Genomic DNA, 16,307 nt, shown 5'->3' with positions numbered 1-16,307 from the left:
TGAGTTCCCCGTCCTTCCGAGTTCCAGGTCTTTGAGTTCCCTGTCCCGAGTTCCCCGTCCTCCGAGTTCCCCGTCTCCCAAGTTTCCTATCCTTCTGAGTCCCCTGTCTTCCTGAGTTTGTTCAAACTCACGTCCATTGAGTCAGTGATGCCATCCACCCATCTCTCCTCTGTCACCGCCTTCTCCTCGTGCCCTCAGTTTTCCCCAGCATCAGTCCATTTACCAATGAGCCAGATGAGGGGATTGGGGCTAGATCCTTCTTATCTGGATATTAAAGGAAAGGGCATCCCCAGAGAACTGCCAGAGGCTTGAGTAAAAAGAGGCAAAACTGCCGACATACTCGTTCACGCCTAGGAGCCAAGCAGAAGCCACCTTCAGGTGACAGGCTCACGGGCAACCTGCTTTCTTCTCTAGGTTTTTTTTTTTTTTTTTTTACTGTTTCCAGTAAAGACCAAGAATGATCTTTAAACTCTACTCATGTAAGAGTGACACCGTCGTGGAGACGCCAGCACAGCGAAGGCAACAGCACCTGCGTGGACTCCGCCATCTGTAGGTCATCTGAGGTCAGCAGAGAGGCCAGGGGACCAGTGCCCTGGAGGCCCCGGGGAAGCACCGAAGCCTGAGGTCCTAAGTACAGGGGCCAAGAAAGGGGAAGAGGACAAAGAGGGGACAAAGAAAGCGGATGCTTCCTCCTGAGCCAGGAGGAAGGCAGCAGCGAAAGGGAAAACAGGGCTGGAGAAATCAAAACCAGTCACAAGGAAGGGAGCATGTGTCCAGCACCACACCTGACCCTGGCACAGGTATATAGAGGCTCCCGGCCCCGGAGGCCCCACACTGAGCCGCTTCTCTCTCTCCACCTGCTCCTCTGACCTACTCCACTCTCAACCCACCAGAACCATGGGCTGCTCTGGCTGTTCCGGGGGCTGCGGCTCCAGCTGTGGGGGCTGCGGCTCCAGCTGTGGGGGCTGCGGCTCCAGCTGCTGTGTGCCCGTCTGCTGCTGCAAGCCCGTGTGCTGCCGTGTGCCAGCCTGCTCCTGCTCCAGCTGTGGCAAAGGGGGCTGCGGCTCCTGCGGGGGGTCTAAGGGGGGCTGCGGCTCCTGTGGGGGCTCCAAGGGGGGCTGCGGCTCATGTGGAGGCTGCGGCTCCAGCTGCTGCAAGCCCGTGTGCTGCTGTTTGCCAGCCTGCTCCTGCTCCAACTGTGGCAAGGGGGGCTGCGGCTCGTGTGGGGGGTCTAAGGGGGGCTGTGGCTCGTGTGGGGGCTGTGGCTCTGGCTGCGGCTCCAGCTGCTGTGTACCCGTGTGCTGCTGTGTGCCAGCCTGCTCCTGCTCCAGCTGTGGCAAAGGGTGCTGCGGCTCCTGTGGGGTGTCTAAGGGGGCCTGCGGCTCCTGTGGGGGCTCCAAGGGGGGCTGCGGCTCCTGTGGGGGCTGTGACTCTGGCTGCGGCTCTGGCTGCGGCTCCAGCTGCTGTGTGCCCGTCTGCTGTGTGCCAGCCTGCTCCTGCTCCAGCTGTGGCAAAGCAGGCTGTGGCCCCTGTGGCGGCTCCCAGTCCAGCTGCTGTGGCCCCGTGTGCTGCCAGCGCAAGGTCTGAGGCTCTGCCCCGAGACCTTGGGTTCCTCATGTTTGGAATCTTATAGTCTTATGTTCTCTGGCATCAGCTCCTTTCCACACATCCTCCCTGATTTACCCACAGCCTCCCCTCCTCCTCGCTCAGGTACACATCTCCCTCCAGGTTCAGCACTGGGGCCTGTGCTCACCCTCCTCTCCAGGGCGATGTGTATTTCTGGTCACAGGAGACACATCTGCTTAGAATCAGGTGGCCCTTCTGAGTCATGTGTGGGTCACCTTCTGCTCTTCCTGGTCCAGCTGGGACCCTGCAAGGCCAGGGCCACGTTCTGAGTGATGGCTCAGGACCCTCCTTCCCTGTGCCCTCTGCTCCCTACGAGAGCTTCCTTCCTTCCTTCCTGCTGCCTCCAGCTCCCTCTGTTTATAAAAATAACAACTGAATTCCCTCTAATAAACATCTCCCATCTCTGACGCCGACTGTGATTGCCTTCCTTTCACCCTGTTTCTTGGGTGGTGATGATTGGTGCTTCTTTGTAAATGTGCTCTGGGATCCGGGGATCGTGCTGGGAGGTCCAGGCCGGAACGCCCACATGTTCACAGACCATGCGCTAGTTTCTGTCTTCCCAGCAGCCCCCAAATAGCCTCTCCCTCTCTGCCTCCAGGACAAGAGGGCTCAGCCCTGGGGGAGAGGCAATGGGCTGTCCACCCAGGAGGCCCTGATGGGCAGCGGTCCTGGGCGTGGTAGGTGTACCCGGTTGGGTAAAAGGCACCCACCCTCCCACTTCCTTCTCCTCCAAGGTCCCAGGACAGGGATGCTGGTCCTCAGAAAGACCTCAGGGCCAGCCACGGCGGGGAGAGGAGGTGTAAAACACCAGGATCCCCTGACCAGCAAGCCACATCCCACCTTTTATAAATTATTGAATGAAAAATCCTTCAAATTCTATAGTGCTTTACAATTTTCAAAAGTCTGACACACAGATCAATGAACCAGGGTAGAGAGCCCAGAAATAAACCCATGCTGCTGCTTCTTAGGCGCTCCGTCGTGTCCGACTCTGTGACCCCATCGACTGCAGCCCGCCAGGCTCCTCTCTCCATGAAATTCTCTAGGCAAGAGTACTGCAGTGGGTGGCCATGCCTTCCTCCAGGGCATCTTCCGACCCAGGGGTCGAACCCAGGTCTCCCACATTTCAGGCAGATGCTTTACCAGTGAGCCGCCAGGGAAGCCCCATGAAGCCGCACACATAGAGTCAATTACTCTATGGCAAAGAGGGCAAGAGCATACAGTGGAGAAAAGACAGTCTCCTCAATAAGCGCTGCCGGAAAAAGTGGACAGCTACCAGCATAAGAATGAAATTAGAGCAGCCTTTAACGCCACATACAAAAACAAACTCAAGCGGATTAAAGGCCTAGACATAAGAGCAGATACTATAAAACCCTTAGAGGAAAGCACAAGCGGAGCCCTCGACATTCATCACAGCAATACCTTCTGGATCTGTCTCTTACAGTAAAGGCAATCAGAGTCAAAATAAACAAACGGGACCTAATTCGACTTAAAGGCTCTTGCACCTCGAAGGCAACCATCAACAAATTGAAAAGACGACTTGCTGAACGCGCGAACATATTTGCAAATGATATGGCAGATGAGGAGTTAACATCTAACACATATGATCAGGTCACACAACTCAACATCAAAAAGAAAAGTAACCCAATTTTTTAAAAGGGCAGAAGAACTGAATAGATAGTTTTGCAAAGAGGAAATGCAGATGGGCAACCAGCACGTGCAAAGATGCTCACCGTCAGCAACGATCAGGGAGACAGAAGTCACAACCACAGCGAGATATCACCTCACACAGGCCAGCATGGCCACCAAAGAGCAAACAGCTAACACAAGGCGGTGAGGAAGTGGAGAAAAGGGGCGCTGGCACACTGCTGGGGGGAATGCAAGCTGGTGCAGCGCCCGTGGGAAACAGTACCCTACAACCCAGCACGTCCACGCCTGAGCCTGCATCGGAAAGAAACAGAAGACACGACCTTGAAAAGATACACGCATCCCAGTGTCCGCAGCAGCACTGTTTACAACAGCTATAAGTTGTGCGGAGACATCAGTGTCCACGAGTGTCCAACTCTGAAAAATCAGGGTTTCCAGCGCATGGTCTTTTCTGGGCTCCTCCTCTGTCCCTTCGTCTATTTATCTGTCTCGGCGCTGGCAGCAAACTTTTAGCATCCGAGAGTTGAAGAACACCTTAATATCTGCCAGAGGGCTCCCTCTTGCCCGTTATTCACAACTGCCTCAGTTACTCATCAACTTTACACAGAAGTTTTAGACCTATGCAGAAATTTCGAAATTAAATCCTTCTGGGACTTCTATTGGAACTGAATTGAATATGGAGCATCATATGGGGAAATTAGCATTTTATAATGTTAATTCTTTCCACCCCAAAACACAGTATCAGTTCAGTTGAGTCGCTCAGTCGTGTCCGACTCTTTGCCACCCCGAGGACTGCAGCAACGCCAGGCTTCCCTGTCCATCACCAACTCCCGGAGCTCGCTCAAACTGATGTCCATCGAGTCGGGATGCCAGGCAAACAGTATACGCCTCCATTTTTCAGTTCCTCTGAGTTCTTTTTAAAAATAAATAAATAAAAGAGGGATTGCCGTGGTGGTCCAACAGCTAAGATTCCGAGCAGATTTTTACACTTTGCCCTTAGGGGTCTCGGGCATTCTTTACAGATCAATCCTTAGATACCTAAGATTTTGTTGGTATTTTAAATAATGGCTTACTCTCCACTGGATTCTCTATTTACGGTGAAAAGGAATCCTCTGTTCTTGTTGGTTGATCTGAAACCTTGAAAGCAGGACTTGGCTTTGCCACCTGCTGGCTCTTTGAGGCTGTGATTTAAACCACCACGTTCTTTACAAGAGGGTAAGGGCTTCCCTCCTCCCGTCCTCCGCGGACAGCAGGGCTGGGCTCGCTGCCAGGCTTCCGCAGAGGGTCTGCAGTTGCTCCGGAGGGTTACGTTTACTGCAAGCTTTCAGTGGACGGGGATGCAGCCATCCCATGCATTCGCCTCTGATCTTCCCAGCCCCCACCGCGACCAGAAACGCCTTGAGGACCCGGACTCTGGTCACCAGGCCCTGGTCCAGGCCCTGCAGGTGTATCCTCATCTGTGAAGAGCCCCTCGCTGGACTCCAGTCTCCAACAGCTCGATGTGTGCGGCTGCTCTGAGCGACAGCGCCTTCAAAATCTCCTCTGGCAACCAGGCAATCGGCCTCCTCTTGGGGCCGGGGGGGTCCCCCGACCACTGCAGGGGACCGACTTGGACACCCCAAATCTCCGCTCCAGCTCAGCCCTCCACGGCCCCCGGGGAGTCCCCTGCCGCCTACAATGGGGGCGCAGGGCAAGCAGGGACACCGGAGGGCGGGCGCCCGCCCCACTGGGCGCGCCCTTCTCCTCCCGGGCGCCAGGGGGAGCAGCTTGGGGAGGAGACATTCTCCAAGGTCAGAGCCCAGGCGGACGTGAGGGCAGACAGGTGAGCAGGCGGCTTCTGCTGAGAGAAGCGGGGGACTGCCCCCGCACACACCCCCGGCCTTGACTCAAGGGTGTTAAAAGCAAGGCAACGGGCTTAAACCGAGGTGCTTCTGCTACCCTATGTCACCAAACCGAGACAGGGCTAACGACGGTTTCAGCTTCTCCCAGGAGTGGAATGTTGAGCCAGTCCATCAGGAACGGCCTGGTCAGCTCAGGTGACGCCACCTGACCGACCCCTGGCGCCCCAGGGAGACCGACCTGCACACACCCGGCCCACTCCTGGCTACTGCGACTGCCTCCCGCCTGGAGGAGCCTTCCCTGCGCACAGCTCCTTGGAGTTTCTTCTGTCTGCTGGACGGGGTGCTGCCTGAGTCACAGCGTGCTGAATAAAGGAAATAAGATGTCCAAAATGTAGTTGAAGTTGAGTTTTGTTTTTAATACAGGTTAGAAGTAGGCCAGAAAAAACCCAAACACCAGCAAGGCAGCTAGAACCCAGCCCCGGCTTCACTGGACGATTCCCACAGGTTAAGCACAGATGAACTGTGAGCTCACCATGCAACATTAACCACCACAGGAAACGCCAAACCACCCAGGAATGTTGTCTCAGCCCAAACAACAAGCAGCAGATTTAGAACCTGGAACCTCAAAGACAGATGTACTCAGTGGGTGAATAGAATACACTTCAAATATTTGAGCAATAAAAATTAGAAAGGTATCAAACAGGTGGAAATAGAGCAGGCAGGGACTTCCTTCCTTGGACTTCCTCCCAGCGGTTGACAGTCTGTGCTTCCAATGCTGGGGGCATGGGCTCAAACCCCGGTCAGGTAACTAAGACCTATATGTCACGTGCCCCCCCAAAAAAGAGCAAAGGCATCTTTGGAAAAAGACAAAGTAGAACTTCTGATAATTAACACTCAAAGTAGCCTCCAATCAGCTAAGGCCAAAGAGAAAGCGGAATCCAGAGAAAACACTCAGAATGGCACCCAGGAGATGGAACGCAGAACCTGAGAAAGTCGCCTCCGATTCATGGGGCCAGGCCAGCAGGTCCTCAAAGACCCAACCTCACAACCAACGATTCTGCTCCCGGGCATCCACTCAAGAGACATGAAAACACACGTCAGCACAAAAGTTTGGATCCCAATGTGTAGTGGCATTTCCCAAGACAGCCAAAAGCTGGAAACAATCCAAATATCCATCAAGAGGTAGATGGGTAAACACAAGGCGGACCATCCACACGGCAGAATGACACTTGGTGACAAGGAGAGAAGGAGTGACGTAGCAATGACGTATTGATGCGTTGACAATATGTGAAAAAAAAGAAAGTGAGAGTGTTAGTCGCTCAGTCGTGTCCAACCTTTCGCAACCCCCTGGACTGCAGCCCACCACGCTCCTCTGTCGATGGGATCTGCCAGGCAAGAATGCTGGAGTGGGTTGCGGGTCCCTTCTCCAGGGGATTTTCCCAATCCAGGGATCGAACAGGCAGATTCTTTTGACAACATGGATGAGCCTTAAATTCAACATGCCGAAGGAAAGAAGCCAGTCACAAAAGGTCTCACGTATTGTCAGTTATGTGAAATGTCCAGAACAGGCAAACCTAGAGACAGAAGGTAACCTGGGACGGGGGAGGGGCGGGGGTGCGGGTTGGGGAGGAAGGGGGGTGACAGTGACGGCTGCGGGGTCTCTTTGGGGGTGCTGAAATGTTCTAAATTTGGTCATCGCGGAACGATGCTGTGTATTTTTTTTTCTTTTGGCCATGCAGCTTGTGGGATCCTAGTTTCCCCGCTCAGGGAGGGAGCCTGCCCCCTCTGAGTGAAAGCACCGCGCCCTGACCGCTGGACCGCCAAGGCGCTCCCTGCACTGTGTGCTTTAAGTGGATGAACGGTGCGATGTGTGAATCTTCTGTCAGGAGAGCTGGTTTTTCTAAAACCATGGGCAGAGCAGCGTGACATCTGCCCATTTAGAGAATGGACACCCTGAGGAGAGGCCATTTCCACAGAGAATCTCCCGAAACAGCGAGGAAAAGCACCGGCTTCCCCAGCGGCACAGCGGGTAGAGAATCTGTCTGCAAAGCAGGAGACACTGGTTCGATCCCTGGATCGGGAAGGTCCCCTGCAGCAGGAAATGGCAACCCACTCCAGCATTCTTGCCTGGAGAATCCCATGGACAGAGGAGCCGGTGGGCTACAGTCCAGGGGGTCGCACAGAGTCACACACGACTGCACACACGACACACTAGGCACCCTCGGGGGCCCGAAGCACCCTCAGCAAACTCGTGAAATGAACACAAGACAGACGCTCAGGGAGGAGGCGCAGACGGCCGGACCTCAGCAAAGCCGGGCGCACAGAGAGCCCTGGGGAAAACAGCCGCCCGTCTGGAATTCCGTCCTCAGGGAAAATAATGCCCGCAGCGAGGGGGGCGAGCCACCCACTCCCACGGAAAACAGAGTCGGCTACGACGCGCTCGGTGAGGGGGCTGCAGAGGACGGCTCTGAGAAGCAGGAGGGTGAGAGGAGGAGGACTCAGGGGTGAGAGGGGGGCCAGCAGAGCTGACGCGGGGTGCGTTTACGCGAACACTGGCTGTGAAAACACACAAGAGCACGCCGCGGGGCAGCAGAACAGGCGGCGCTCCGGCCCCAGAGACACAGCCACACAGGACGGAGCGGGGCGGGGCTCCCCAGAGGCAGGCAGAGGGCCCTGCACACTTGGACAACCTTTATTTAAAACACGTATGAGACAGGGGCTTCCCTGGTGGCTCAGCGGTGAAGAACCTGCCTGCCAATGCGGCATACCCGGGTTCGATCCCTGGGTCGGAAAGACCCCCTGGAAAAGGAAGTGGCCACCCACTCCAGGATTCCTGCCTGGAGAATCCTATGGACAGAGGAGCCCAGAGGGCTACAGCCCCTGGGGTCACAAAGAGTCAGACACAACTGAGTGACCAACACTTTCTTTTTCTGGTACTCCCCGTGCAGGGGGCCCAGGTTCAATCCTTGGTCAGAGGACGAGGTCCCACACGCTGCAGCTAAGACGCAGGGCAGCCAAATAAATAAACATAAATAAATAAAATAAAATATGTCTGCAATGGAGAGGGTTGTTAGTAACACAGGGAATACAGTAAATAGCTTCTAAGTCAATCAAGGTTAAAAAAAAAAAAGCTTCGAGACCCCGTATCTGCAAGGGGGAATGGAAGGAAAGCTCTGAAAGAGGCCAGCTAAACGCAGCGAGGGGGAGGAGCATCAGTAAGCGGACCAGAGACCACACTGAGTCGCATGGGTTCCGCTCACGGGTTAATGGGCAGAACCCCCAAACACGGGGGTTTTCCAGATGGTTCTGCACTAGTCACAGGAGAGAACCCCAAAACACGAGCACAGAGGAGGCTGAAAGACCCTGGCCCGGAACAGGCACGCCAGCCAGTGTCAGGACAATGCGGATCAAGCAGGAGGTCTCCTTTTTTTATTGATTCTTTTCATTTCCTTGGCTGTACCAGGGCGTGGCTGCGGCGTGTGGGATCTTAGTTCCCTGAGCAGGAATCGAATCCAGGCCCCCTGCACGGGGAGCACGGAGTCTCAGCCACTGGACCCCCAGGAGAGTCCCAAGTGGGAGGTTCTGGACACCCTCCTTTTAGTCTCTGATAATCACACAGGCAAAGAGTTGGTGAGGCCGCAGAGCGCCTACAACACCACAGGCTGTAGTGAAGGCTCACTCAGCCTGGAGGACACAGAGGGCTCTTAAACTCGTCGGGGCCACTTAGGAACTGCCAGCCGGGGGCGTGCCCACAGAGACCAGGCGGCCGGGCCCTGTGCTCAGGCCTCCTCGCACCTCGGGCAGAAATCAGGCTGTGCGATCGGCCACAAAACCCTACTCATTAGGAACACTTCCACCATTTCTGGACAATGCAGGGGCCAAAGAGAAAATCAAAAAGCCAATTATAAAAACAGTTACAACTGACTAGTAATGAAAATAGTATGTGTCAAAACTTGGGGTTATGGAACTAAAGCTTTATTTTAAAATAGTGTTTAATCCAAAATGCTTGTCTCAGAAAAAAAAAGACCAGGGATTAATGAGCAAAGTGTCTATAACAGAAAATAGACAGAGAAACAGCAGAGAAAATAATAGAGCAGAAGGAAACCAAGGCGAGAACAAAACTAGTTAATTTTTTCAACTTTATAAACGCGTATTTATCATAAAGCAATACAAAACAGCAGTAGGCTTTTCTAAGAAAAGGAAAAAGCAATTATGTTAATTTTTAAACATCTCCCTGCATCTATGCCTGAATATGTCTGTGTGTGTGTGTCTGTGTGTGTGTGTCTGTGTGTGTGTCTGTGTGTGTGTGTCTGTGTGTGTGTCTGTGTGTGTGTCTGTCTCTGTGTGTGTGTGTCTGTGTGTGTGTCTGTGTGTGTGTGTCTGTGTGTGTCTCTGCGTGTCTGTGTGTGTCTGTGTGTGTCTGTGTGTGTATGTCTGTGTGTGTGTCTGTGTGTGTCTCTGTGTGTGTCTCTGTGTGTCTGTGTGTGTGTCTGTGTGTGTCTGTGTGTGTATGTCTGTGTGTGTGTCTGTGTGTCTGTGTGTGTGTGTCTGTGTGTGTGTGTCTGTGTGTGTGTCTGTGTGTGTGTCTGTGTGTGTGTCTGTGTGTGTGTCTCTGTGTGTGTGTCTCTGTGTGTGTGTCTGTGTGTGTGTCTCTGTGTGTGTGTGTCTGTGTGTGTGTGTCTCTGTGTATCTGTGTGTGTGTCTGTGTGTGTGTGTCTGTGTGTGTGTCTGTGTGTGTGTCTGTGTGTCTGTGTGTGTGTGTGTCTGTGTGTGTGTCTGTGTGTGTGTCTGTGTGTGTGTCTGTGTGTGTGTCTGTGTGTGTGTCTGTGTGTGTGTGTCTGTGTGTGTGTCTGTGTGTGTGTCTCTGTGTGTGTGTCTCTGTGTGTGTGTCTGTGTGTGTGTCTCTGTGTGTGTATGTCTGTGTGTGTGTCTGTGTGTCTGTGTGTGTGTGTCTGTGTGTGTGTGTCTGTGTGTGTGTCTGTGTGTGTCTGTGTGTGTGTGTCTGTGTGTGTGTGTCTGTGTGTGTGTCTGTGTGTGTGTGTCTGTGTGTGTCTGTGTGTGTGTCTGTGTGTGTGTCTGTGTGTGTGTCTCTGTGTGTGTGTCTGTGTGTGTGTCTGTGTGTGTGTCTCTGTGTGTGTGTGTGTTGGCATCACAGATACATATAATTTAGAATCTTGCTTTCGTCGCTTAACTGTACACTTGCCATATCCTAGGCCTTTCAGCATTACACATACTTTCAGGATCTAGTTTTTCTTTACTAGTGAAGCATGGTTGATCTACAGTGTTGTGATACCTTCAGGTGGAGAGCAAACTGAATCAGTTATAATCTATGCTTTTTCAGATTCTTTTCCTTTATAGGTTGTTACAAAATATTGAATATAGTTCCCTGGGCTATACAGTAGGTCCTTGATTATTTTAATAAAAAATATTTTTAAATACACAATAAAGATCAACAATACCAGACACTGGTCTTTGCAAAGACTAAGAAATTCACCAACTCCTGGCAAAACTGACCAGGGAAAGAGAAGGGCAGGAGCAGGAATATAAGCTAAGCGCAGCAGTGCATGACCCTGGGGCAGGAAACGGCAGCCCACTCCAGCATTCTTGCCTGGGAAATCCCATGGACGGAGGAGGCTGGCGGGCTACAGTCCACGGGGCCGCAAAGAACTGGACACGACGGAGGGACTAAAAAAGCAGCAGTGTGTATAAAGCAGGACCCAGAACAGCACATCGACAGACCCAGCAGTTACCAAACAGCAGACGCCGATGCAAAAGCGCCTGCCAATAAATGAGAAAAGCTTGGATTTGTGACGACCTTGTCGTAAGAAGAGACAGACACCCAAGGATATCGCAGCCACATAAACACGAGTGAAACGTCACCCTCCGGACACTCACGTGAGACGCACACCACTTCATAAACAGGTTCTACCAAACGAGCAAGCGATGAGTAACTCCTCACGCAACAGACCTCTGCAGCCAGGAGAAGATGCGGGACACACCCATCCCCCCTGCCCCCAGGCTGGTGTGAGCCCGACACCAGAAGTGGGGCAGGGGTGTCTGGGAAAATGAAAACCACTCTTGTTTACGAACTAGGCATAAAAACTCCGTGAGCAGAACCAATCCAGTAATAACAGACTATGAAAGCTGTAACCATGCTCAGGAACGCAAGGACTATTTACATTTTAAATCAATCCTAAACTTCACCATGCTAATCAAAGGAGAAAACTTCCAGCCACTACAACAGCTGCAGAAATATTCAACAAACTTCGGCATCCACTGAAGACAAACGGAAAATCGCCGGACTAAAAAGATCCCTTAATCTGTCAGAAATCTGCACCAAACACTCACAACCAGTATTTCATATAACAGCGAAATGTTAGAAGCATTTCCTCGAATTGATGTGACGATTGGACATTGCAGCCTACGGGGAAGACCTTGGTATTGGAAAAAATTAGAAAATGAAACCCTGACTTCAAAAAATGTCCAAAATTTAATTCCAGGTAGATTCCTAAAACTCTCATCTTGGGTTTCCCTGGTGGTTCAGACGGTAAAGAAGTCGCCTGCAATGCAGGAGACCTGTGTTCAATCCCTAGGTGGGGAATATCCCCTGGAGAGGGAATGGCAGCCCACTCCAGTATTCTTGCTGGGAAAATTTCATGGACAGAGGAGCCTGGTGGGCTACCGTCCATGGATCCTCCAAGAGTCAGACCTGACTGAGCAACTAACACTTTCACTTTTTTCAATCCAACACGCACTGAGCTTTGGACAAGAAAAGTGCAGTATTGTTTGAAATAGCGACAAAAAGAGACAAAATGTCCAATAACTAGTAAAAGGGGATAAGTCAGTGGAGCAGCCTGGCGGGCCACAGTCCATGAGGTTGCAGAGTCAGACACAACTGAGCAAATAACACTTCCACTTCCTTGTAACTTTAGCAGTGGATAAACAGAGCCATGTCCATCACCTGTGTGGTTATCTATACCCTCTGTAGAGCTAAAAGACATCATCTTTAATCAACTAGTCTCAGGAATGGGCTGGACCTTCGGGGGTCTCCCTCAAGTCTGGACACAGATTCAACAAGGGGAACTGGATCCAATGAGTGACCAGTAACAGCTTATGATAAATGGACCTTACTTCAGGGGCTGACATCCAGAGGGAAACAAGAAAAAAGTCCCAGACTTGGCACAAACAGGAATCAGGAAGGGAGCACGTGCCCCGCTCTCACCTGGCCTGCACAGGTATATAAAGGCTCCGGCCCCGGAGGCCCCACACTGAGCCCCTGCTCTCTCTCCACCTGCTCCTCTGACCTACTCCACCCTCAACCCACCAGAACCATGGGCTGCTCTGGCTGTTCCGGAGGCTGCAGCTCCAGCTGTGGCGGCTGCGGCTCCAGCTGTGGGGGCTGCGGCTCATGTGGGGGCTGCGGCTCCAGCTGCTGTGTGCCTGTCTGCTGCTGCAAGCCCGTGTGCTGCCGTGTGCCAGCCTGCTCCTGCTCCAGCTGTGGCAAAGGGGGCTGCGGCTCCAGCTGTGGGGGCTCCAAGGGGGGCTGCGGCTCGTGTGGGGGGTCTAAGGGGGGCTGCGGCTCCTGCGGGGGGTCTAAGGGGGGCTGCGGCTCCTGCGGGGGATCTAAGGGGGGCTGCGGCTCGTGTGGGGGCTCCAAGGGGGGCTGTGGCTCCTGTGGAGGCTGCGGCTCCAGCTGCTGTGTGCCCGTGTGCTGCTGTGTGCCAGCCTGCTCCTGCTCCAGCTGCAGCAAAGGGGGCTGCGGCTCCTGTGGGGGGTCTAAAGGGGGCTGCGGCTCCTGTGGAGGCTGCGGCTCCAGCTGCTGTGTGCCCGTGTCCTGCTGTGTGCCAGCCTGCTCCTGCTCCAGCTGCAGCAAAGGGGGCTGCGGCTCCTGTGGGGGGTCTAAAGGGGGCTGCGGCTCCTGTGGCTGCTCCCAGTCCAGCTGCTGCGTCCCCGTGTGCTGCCAGCGCAAGATTTGATTTTCGGTTTTGCAGGGATTCTTACCAGACCCAGCACCATCCCTGGTCAGGAGTCCTGGGCTCCAGTGAAGCCACCCATCCTCCTCCCTTTCCAAGCATGAACATTTTTTTGACCTCCGGTCAAATGCGATGGGAGTGTATGTCCAACAATGACTTCCAAAGCCTCATTCCCAGCATCTGGAGACCACCCCAGCCACCTGCATCAGTGAATGGCCAGTGCCAAGCCCCGACCAGCTGCACCTGCTCCCACGAGGACATCTGAGCAGACACGGGCTTCTCTCTGCTCTGCCACTCAGATCTCTCCGTCCCTTAACCTAATAAAGCCACTCGTCCCAGAACCCATAGCTGTTTGCGCTGTTTGTCTGTCTACAGCCCTCTGCTGGGGTGGGCAGGGTGTGTGTCAGAACTACACCTGTGGCCACGCTCATTCCTGGACCTGCTGACAGCCCACCTGCCTGAGTTGCCCATAGCGTCCTCAGCCAATCTGATCCCCATCTCCCAAATGCCGTGTGTGTGTTTTCCAAAGCCAGCTAGCTGAGCAGCCTTGAGCAAGTCACCTGTCCTCCCTGGACTTCAGTGTCCACACCAGTAAGATGGGCTGCTGACAGCACCTTCCTCGCAGGATATGCTCCGTGAATGGTAAAGCAGCTGCATGAGGCGGGACTACGCTGTGCCGGCCGGCGCTGAGTTCCGCACGCACCCCGGGCTCAGTGCTGAGCTGAGTAGTGCGTTGACTGAAGCAGCCAGACCAAAGCAAAGCCCCTCCTGTGTGGGTCTGGCACTGGGCACCTCCAGAATGCCCGCAGCAGCCCCAGTGTGCCCGATCCCTGATCAGGGGGAAAACCAAAGCCACACCCTCCCTCCACTCAAGCCATCCCAGACCCGCTCACCCAGAGCCTCACGCTGTGAGTCATAAACACTGTCCTGCCCTCTTGCTGTCATCAGGGCTGATCTCCGAGCCACTTTGGGGGCAGACGGTTCATCCCACCTCCTACAGGGCAGCCACAAACCAGTGACGCCTTCCCTGTGTCCCCACTTACAGAGCTGTGCAGTCAGGACTGAGAGCCACAAAGGCTGATGCTGAGCCCACACTCCTACCCGCTGGAATGTGAAGCCTTGTGATGGTGTGTAAAAACAAAGAGAGTAAAGCTTCTGCTTCCAGAAGGGACGTAACACATACGGAAGGCCCACAGTCCCATTTCGGCAACTGGAAAAGGCCAAATTAATTGCAAAACCCGTCAGTCAAAAGACATCAGTAAGTTTTAGACGACCATCATGGAGAGCAGAATGGAAGTTCCTCCAAAAGCTACAAATAGAGCTACCACATGACCCAGCAATCCCCCCACGGCGCGCACGTTGTGAGAAAACCGCAATTCAAAGAGACACACACCCCCCAGTCCTCACAGTAGCAATATTCACAAGAGCCATGACATGGAAGCCGCCGAAATGTCCACCAGCCGAGGACGGGCACAGAAGATGTGGGACATGCATGCTACGCTACGCCGCCTCAGTCGTGTCCATCTCTGTGACGACGGACTGCGGCCTGCCAGGCTCCTCTGTCCATGGCATTCTCCAGGCAAGAACACTGGAGCCGGCTGCCATGCCCTCCTCTGGGGATCCTCCTGACCCAGGGATCCAACCCACACTTCTTACGGCTCCTGCAGCTGGGTTCTTTACCACTAGCGCCACCTGGGAAGCCCATGGTACATACATACAAGATTCCATTGCAGCACACATGCACAGTGGAATGTTACTCAGCCATATAGGAAGACTGGAATCATGCCGTTCGCAGCAACATGGACGGACCCGCACATTATCAGACTGAGTACAGCAGCTCAGACAGTCTCACACGGTCTCACTTATGTGTAGGAGCCCCCAAAATGACACAAATGCACTTATTCACAAAACAGGAACAGACTCACAGACTTTGAAAGCAAATATATGGTTCGGTGCAGTTCAGTTCAGTCGCTCAGTCCTGTCCGACTCTTTGCAACCCCATGAATCGCAGCACGCCAGCCCTCCCTGTCCATCACCATCTCCCAGAGTTCACTCAAACTCAACGTCCATCGAGTCGGTGATGCCATCCAGCCATTTCATCCTCTGTCGTCCTCTTCTCCTCCTGCCCCCAATCCCTCCCAGCATCAGAGTCTTTTCCAATGAGTCAACTCTTTGCATGAGGTGGCCAAAGTACTGGAGTTTCAGCTTTAGCATCATTCCTTCCAAAGAACACCCAGGACTGATCTCCTTTAGAATGGACTGGTTGGATCTCCTTGCTGTCCAAGGCACTCTCAAGAGTATTCTCCAACACCACAGTTCAAAAGCATCAATTCTTCAGCCCTCCTTTCTTCACAGTCCAACTCTCACATCCATACATGACCCCTGGAAAAACCATAGCCTTGACTAGATGGACCTTTGTTGGCAAAGTAATGTCTCTGCATTTCAATATGCTATCTAGGTTGGTCATAACTTTCCTTCCAAGGAGCAAGCGTCTTTTAATTTCATGGCTGCAATCACCATCTACAGTGATTTTGGAGCCCAAAAAAATAAAGTCTGACACTGTTTCCACTGTTTCCCCATCTATTTGCCATGAAGTGATGGAACCAGATGCCATGATTTTAGTTTTCTGAATGTTGAGCTTTAAGCCAACTTTTTCACTCTCCTCTTTCACTTTCATCAAGAGACTCTTTAGTTCTTCTTTGCTTTCTGCCATAAGGGTGGTGTCATCTGCATATCAAAGGTGATTGATATTTCTCCCGGCAATCTTGATTCCAGCCTGTGCTTCTTCCAGCCCAGCGTTTCTCATGATGTACTCTGCATAGAAGTTAAATAAGCAGGGTGACAATATACAGCCTTGATGTACTCCTTTTCCTATTTGGAACCAGTCTGTTGTTCCATGTCCAGTTCTAACTGTTGCTTCCTGACCTGCATATATGTTTCTCAAGAGGCAGGTCAGGTGGTCTGGTATTCCAATCTCTTTCAGAATTTTCCACAGTTTATTGTGATCCACACAGTCAAAGGCTTTGGCATAGTCAATAAAGCAGAAGTAGATGCTTTTCTGGAACTCTCTTGCTTTTTTGATGATCCAGGGGATGTTGGCAATTTGATCTCTGGTTCCTCTGCCTTTTCTAAAACCAGCTTGAACATCTGAAGTTCATGGTTCACGTATTGCTGAAGCCTGGCTTGGAGAATTTTGAGCATTACTTTACTAGTATGTGAGATG

At 52.9% G+C, this 16,307-nt stretch overlaps 1 protein-coding gene across 1 annotated transcript; it reads right to left on the bottom strand.

The window, feature by feature from the left end:
- Positions 1 to 881: 881 nt before the first annotated feature.
- On the bottom strand, positions 882 to 14,578 carry LOC138082824 (uncharacterized). Its single transcript, XM_068976215.1, has 3 exons — positions 14,492 to 14,578; positions 12,436 to 13,068; positions 882 to 1,505 (listed from the first exon to the last, which is right to left on the bottom strand). Exons 1-3 carry the CDS (start codon positions 14,576 to 14,578, stop codon positions 882 to 884), a joined length of 1,344 nt encoding a protein of 447 aa, XP_068832316.1.
- Between the last annotated feature and the right edge of the window lie 1,729 nt (positions 14,579 to 16,307).

Source organism: Capricornis sumatraensis, chromosome 8 (assembly GCF_032405125.1).
Source record: "Capricornis sumatraensis isolate serow.1 chromosome 8, serow.2, whole genome shotgun sequence".
NCBI lineage: Eukaryota > Metazoa > Chordata > Mammalia > Artiodactyla > Bovidae > Capricornis > Capricornis sumatraensis.
Note: the sequence above shows the minus strand (reverse complement) of the source record. Positions and strands in the feature narration are given on the sequence as shown.

Bases quoted from the DNA above. Each gene is read 5' to 3' on its own strand.
- LOC138082824 (XM_068976215.1), bottom strand. From the start codon at position 14,578: ATGCATGTCCCACATCTTCTGTGCCCGTCCTCGGCTGGTGGACATTTC. The intron at 13,069-14,491 runs GTGAGGACTGGG...TTGCGCTGGCAG, and splicing joins CTCTTGTGAATATTGCTACT to CACACGGGGACGCAGCAGCT. The intron at 1,506-12,435 runs GTGGGTTGAGGG...GCTTTGCCACAG, and splicing joins CAGAGCAGCCCATGGTTCTG to CTGGAGCAGGAGCAGGCTGG.